This window comes from Medicago truncatula, chromosome 4 (assembly GCF_003473485.1).
Source record: "Medicago truncatula cultivar Jemalong A17 chromosome 4, MtrunA17r5.0-ANR, whole genome shotgun sequence".
Lineage (NCBI taxonomy): Eukaryota > Viridiplantae > Streptophyta > Magnoliopsida > Fabales > Fabaceae > Medicago > Medicago truncatula.
In genome coordinates, this window is record NC_053045.1 from 3,562,698 (window position 1) to 3,569,214 (window position 6,517).

The following is a 6,517-nucleotide window of genomic DNA, read 5'->3' on the forward strand; positions in this document are numbered from 1 at the left end:
TCTGATAAACTTGCTTCTGATGAACTTCAGCTTTTGATAAACTTGCTTCTGATGACGTCATCACTTTAGGAGCACTTTATCTTCATGAGCACTTTGACTTCAGGAGCAGTTCTCTTCAGACGCTTTAAGCTTCCTTTTTGTTGATTCCTTTGCTCTCTTTTGTTCTTCCAGAACCTAATAATGATCTCAACTTTTTGTCTATGGTCCTGTACACTTGAACAAATATTAACATATCCAATTGACAATTGTCGCACCATTTTTCGGAGGTCAAGGCCATTTGACTAGCGTTTGACTCACTTTTTATATCACGACCGAACAAATTTTTTTTTTAAGGGGAAAACGTTCCAAACAACCCATTTTGAAAAGATTCAAGGTTCGGGGGTTGGTTATATTTAGGGAAGGTATTAGCAACCTAAATATGCGTAGTACTCTACGAGAACCTCTTGATTTTATTTAACTTTTTGTGCTTAAACTTGCTTGCTTTTAAAGAGATGAAAATGGAATTGAATGATGAGTTGAAAAAGAAAAGAAAATTGATTTTTATTGAAGAGGAAAAAAGAAAAATGTTTTTTTTAGTTGATTTGGAAGGACAAGATCCTCTGCCTACGTACCCGTGAGGGATCAAAACATCGTAGTTCGGGGTAGAAATTGACGTTTGATTTGTTTTTGTATTTTTTTAATTAGTTTTGAAAAAGGTTTTGAAATAAAAAGCCAAGTGGCAAATGAGAATTGATTTGTGTTTTTTAGATTGAAAGAAATTGACTTGAAGTTGAATTAGAATTGATTTGAAATTTGATTAAGAAAACTAAAATAAAAAGACGGTCACTTGATTTAAGATCAAGGTTTATTGTGAAAAGTTCTTTTTATGAATTTTTGATATTTGAATGTTTTTGTTGTTTTTGAATAATAACTGAAAATTAAACTAATAGAGCAATAAAAAATAAAAGTGTGTGGGTGTGAAGAAAAGATTGTTAGTTCAACAATATAAATAGTATTTAATATATGTAGGACCAGAATATTCTGGAGAATGATTAAATTAAACAAAAATATAATATTAACAGTTAATTTAGGACCAGAGCACTCTGGATTAATTTAATTAACAATGACCAGAGCACTCTGTATTAATTTAATTAACAAGGACCAGATTGTTCTGGAGAATAATTAAATTAAACAAAAATATAATATTAACAGTTAATATAGGACCATAACACTCTGGATTAATTTAATTAACAAGGACCAGATTATTCTGAAGAATAATTAAATTAAACAAAAATATAATATTAAAAGTTAATTTAGGACCAGAGCACTCTGGATTAACAGATAGAGAGAGAATTAAAATGCATGAAAAAGAAATAATAAAAAAAAGAAATGAGATGCTGGGGGGTAAGCAAGAAATAAAGGGGGTGCAGGAATTAGAAGAAAGACAGATTGGGCTTAGGGAACAAATCTCGGCCGTTAATTTGATCAACGGCCTTGATTGGATCTGTTGAAGAAGAGGGGTATAAATACCCATTTCTCTCTTTTTCCTTCATTTCTTTTATTCTTCTCTCTCTTCACTCTCTCTTTCTTTCACGTATTCTCTCTTTTCTCTCTTCTTATCTTCTCCTTCTTTCTTTTTTTCTGATGAAGTTTCCGGTGAGTGTTGAAGAACACCACCGTGAAACTCAGTTTCCGGCGCGGTGGCCGGCGAGTTGTCGCGGCGGCGCCACCGTGCCGGTAAAAAAAACTCCCCTTTTTAAAAAAAAAACGTTTTTAAAGACCTCTTCTTCTTCTCTTTTTGATTCTAGGTTCAAAACTTCTAAAACAACCACTGTTTATCCTAGATCTAGAAAGAAAAAGAAAAATCTTTATACCTCTTTTACTTTGGATCTTGGTTCGATGGTTGTGGTGGTTTGGTGTTGGATTTTGGTTGCTGGTTCTTGGTTAAAACATTGTGCGGAAATGATGATGAAAAATTGTGTTGTATTGATTCAGAAAACGATTGTGGTGCTATGTGATTTGCAGGTTTTGCAATTGAAATTCTGTGTTTTTTGTTGTGCTTGTAATGTCATATTTATAGAGCTTGGGATTAAGACAATTTTGTTGCTTGGAGAGGAACATGACAGGCTGTTTTGTGCCTTGGAGAGGAAGCATGAGGCTTTGTGCCGTTTATTTGCATATTATCGGACGACATTTTAGTTTTATGGATATTAAAATAAACAATAATAAAAGTAATAAATTAAAAATAGAAGGGCCAAAATAAAACAAAATGAGGTAAAAAGATAAAAACTTAAAACATATTTAAAATTAATAAAAGATGGAAATTAATATTAAATGAAAAAAATGAAAATTGAGTGAAGAGGGCCCTACTCGGAATCAAATATGAGGTATTTTAAAATATATTTCTGTCGAATGTTTTGCTCGAAAGGTTGAGATCGGTCAGAGTTAAATGACACGTGTTGGTGCTGTCTTAGGTCAAAAATTGGGGTATGACAACAATTTTTAATACCTTGTTATGATCAAAATTCTTAAAGGGTAATGTTAAACACATTTTGTTCCAACATGACAACCTGCGTGAGTTAACCTACGCGCCGGCTAATGGTGCGTGACTTAAGTGCAGAGTTATAAGGTCCATGAGTTAAGTGACACTGCGTGACTTAATTCACGCAAATGTATAATTAAAAATTCAGTTTGGCGCAAGCAAAATGTGTTTGGAGAAGAGCAGAATTCGAAAAGTTAAAGGAAAAAATAAAAGAAAGATCCGAGCCCATTGGACTAACCAAAGCCTAAAAGCCCACAATGTCTAAACTGTCTTGTTCATAAAGAAAAGAGTAAACAAAAGGAGAGCTTGAGTAGTCTCGCCGATCACAAAATCTCGCCGATCACAAAATCAAAGTCAAAATCAAAATCAAAATCGGAGATGTATAGAAATCAATACGCGGGAGACGCCATGGAAGCAGTTAAGCAAGTTTAGCAGCAACAGATCTCCGATCCAAAACTCACGTGGTTCCCGCGTGTGTTAACAAAGCCAATTCCGAATTATCTTCTCGTCAGAAGAAGATCTCGGAGATGTTTAGAAATCAATACCATACCGACGTAGCAACATGGTCACCGGCGGGAGGACACTTCCAGGTGGAATACGCCATGGAAGCGGAATACGCCATGGAAGCGGAATACGCCATGGAAGCAGTTAAGCAAGGTCCAGCAGCAACAGATCTCCGATCCAAAACTCACGTGGTTCCCGCGTGTGTTAACAAAGCCAATTCCGAATTATCTTCTCGTCAGAAGAAGATCTCGGAGATGTTTAGAAATCAATACCATACCGACATAGCAACATGGTCACCGGCGGGAGGACACTTCCAGGTGGAATACGCCATGGAAGCGGAATACGCCATGGAAGCGGAATACGCCATGGAAGCAGTTAAGCAAGGTCCAGCAGCAACAGATCTCCGATCCAAAACTCACGTGGTTCCCGCGTGTGTTAACAAAGCCAATTCCGAATTATCTTCTCGTCAGAAGAAGATCTCGGAGATGTTTAGAAATCAATACCATACCGACATAGCAACATGGTCACCGGCGGGAGGACACTTCCAGGTGGAATACGCCATGGAAGCGGAATACGCCATGGAAGCGGAATACGCCATGGAAGCAGTTAAGCAAGGTCCAGCAGCAACAGATCTCCGATCCAAAACTCACGTGGTTCCCGCGTGTGTTAACAAAGCCAATTCCGAATTATCTTCTCGTCAGAAGAAGATCTCGGAGATGTTTAGAAATCAATACCATACCGACATAGCAACATGGTCACCGGCGGGAGGACACTTCCAGGTGGAATACGCCATGGAAGCGGAATACGCCATGGAAGCAGTTAAGCAAGGTCCAGCAGCAACAGATCTCCGATCCAAAACTCACGTGGTTCCCGCGTGTGTTAACAAAGCCAATTCCGAATTATCTTCTCGTCAGAAGAAGATATCGGAGATGTTTAGAAATCAATACCATACCGACGTAGCACCATGGAAGTGGAATACGCCATGGAAGCGGAATACGCCATGGAAGCAGTTAAGCAAGGTCCAGCAGCAACAGATCTCCGATCAAAAACTCACTCAGCAGCAATAGGTCTCCGATCCAAAACTCACGTGGTTCTCGCGTGTGTTAACAAAGCCAATTCCGAATTATATTATCATCAGACGAAGATCTTCAAGATTGATGATCACATTGGGGTCGCCATCGCTGGACATGGCCGTGTTCTTTCGCGGTACATGAGATCTGAATGCGTTAACTATAATTACACTTATGAATCTCCGCTTCCCGTTGGTCGTCTCGTTGTTCAGCTCGCCAATAAGGCTCAGGTTAGGTTACTCTCCGTTTTCCGTTTTTACCTCTGTTCGAATTATTAGAACTAGAACACTGCCGCACGGGTCTTTTAGAGTTGAATGTTATAATATTTTGACACGACTCGCATTGATGGTCAAATTTGGATTAGCATATGAGAGCTTCTCAATTAAAATACGTTTATTATTGTTCACCTGTGAAATAATCTTTGCACTTCCATCGTGTTTTTCAAGAAGATAAACAAGAGAATTTTCTAAAAAATTGAGATGCAGAAGACCCAGAAGTATATAAATGTGTGTGGAGAAGTTTGTTCAAACATAAAGACATCACTTTTGAGCTGTTATTTGTCATTACCTATTTTGTATACTTAATATGGAAGTAGAGAGACTGATGTGCAATATCTTTTCTTTCTTCACATAGTTTCATGCTTTCTATTTTCTAAACTTTGCTCAAGTGTAAATGTTGTGTTGATAGTGGAACTGTTTGTTGATTAAGATATTTTATAATTCATGTGATAGAGACGGAGTTAGACTATGGTGTAGTTATTCAAATTGGGACTAATTTATGCACCCTAATTAATGTCAACGGAACTGCGTACTGATTTGTTACGATCCATTATGGATGTTCTAGGGGTGGACCTCATATTAATGGGAAAGTGAACTTTGATATCTTTACTTGCATTCTCTGTGGAGGCTTTGTAGGGGTGGACCTCATTGTAGTGGTCTATTGACTCTATAGGTATTCAATAAATTGCTGTGGCCTTTGTCGTGAGAGGCTGTTGGTTCAATTTCTTATTGAAACTTCAACAGCTCATAACACAATTGATGCATGCTTAGAGAAATCCTGAAGGGTGCTAATATTTTTGTTCAAAACTTCATGTTATGCATCTCATTGTTGTTTTAGTTATTATCTCGTGTAAATCTACGCTGATGTGGCTGTCTTATGGTGTGAAGTGGAACACAAATTATTGTTCTTTTGATTCAATATAACTTGCTTGTAGAATAACTGGCTGAATAGGGTTCAGTTAATCTTGTGATTTGAAGTAATCAAATAGCTTGTAGAATAACTGTCTGAATAGGGTTCAGTTAATCTTGTGATTTGAAGTAATCAAATAAACAAGAAATCTGATTTGACTTTACTCTTATTGGGTTTAATGATATTTCAGTTGATAGAGTTGCAACATAAAGTGTTAACAACACTTTTGGAAGGACCCCTCCCCTATTTTTGCTGTTTTTATATATAGTTAGTTACCATATGTGAACCTGATCTATTTAATTCATTCAATAAACTAAAACATTTGGTTAGTTAATCAAATGGTCTGCATTAATTTTATGATATATGTTTAAAATTGTGTTTTATTAATAGAAAGTTGGATAGGGTTATGGGGGGAAAAGTTTGTGTTTCTATTTTATCTTGCATATTACATGGAAAAGAATAAGGATTATCTGCAAAATTTATTAGAACTGAAATCTCTCTTGCTCACCAGTATTTATGATGTAATTTTGAGTGGCAGGTTTGCACTCAGCGGTCATGGAAGCGTCCTTATGGCGTTGGTCTTCTTGTAGCTGGATTAGATGAATCAGAGGCTCACCTCTATTACAACTGCCCAAGCGGAAACTATTTTGAATATCAGGCAGTTGCAATTGATTCACGCTCACAAGCTGCAAAGACATATTTGGAACGCAAATTTAACAACTTCACAGCCTCCTCCCGGGAAGATCTGATCAAGGATGCACTCATTGCAACTAGGGAGTCCTTGCAAGGTGAAGAGCTCAGGAGCTCCGTATGCACCATTGCTGTGGTTGGAGTTGATGAGCCATTCCACATTTTGGATCAAGAAACTGTTCAACAATTGATTGATACTTTTGAGATTGTGAGGGAGGAAGAAGCTGCACCTGCTGAACCTGAGGCTGCAGCTGAGCAGGATGCTGCCACGGATCAGGCTTCTGGTCCAGATCAAGGTGGTGCCCGAAACCAAGACCAAGGTGGTTCTCCAATGGGCATTTGATAATTTAAGATCCAGTACTTGAGGTGTTAAAAACTGTTATCTGAAAATGAATAGGTTTAATGTTGAGTGTGTCATGGGAGAAGATATCTCTATGATGTATTTTCTTTGCTTAATCTTGTTTGTTTCTGAAATTCATCCATGGCTGATCATTGTGAACGTTTTAGTTGATAGACCTGAACCTACTATTTACAATTTTCTCTA

The 6,517-nt window shown here is 37.4% G+C and overlaps 1 protein-coding gene across 1 annotated transcript; it reads left to right on the forward strand.

Annotated features, from left to right (window-relative positions):
* Positions 1 to 2,770: 2,770 nt before the first annotated feature.
* On the forward strand, positions 2,771 to 6,517 carry LOC11414209 (proteasome subunit alpha type-1-B). Its single transcript, XM_039833450.1, has 3 exons — positions 2,771 to 3,804; positions 3,996 to 4,325; positions 5,822 to 6,517. The coding sequence occupies exons 1-3, from the start codon at positions 3,049 to 3,051 to the stop codon at positions 6,314 to 6,316; spliced, it is 1,581 nt and encodes a 526-aa protein (XP_039689384.1). The 5' UTR covers positions 2,771 to 3,048; the 3' UTR covers positions 6,317 to 6,517.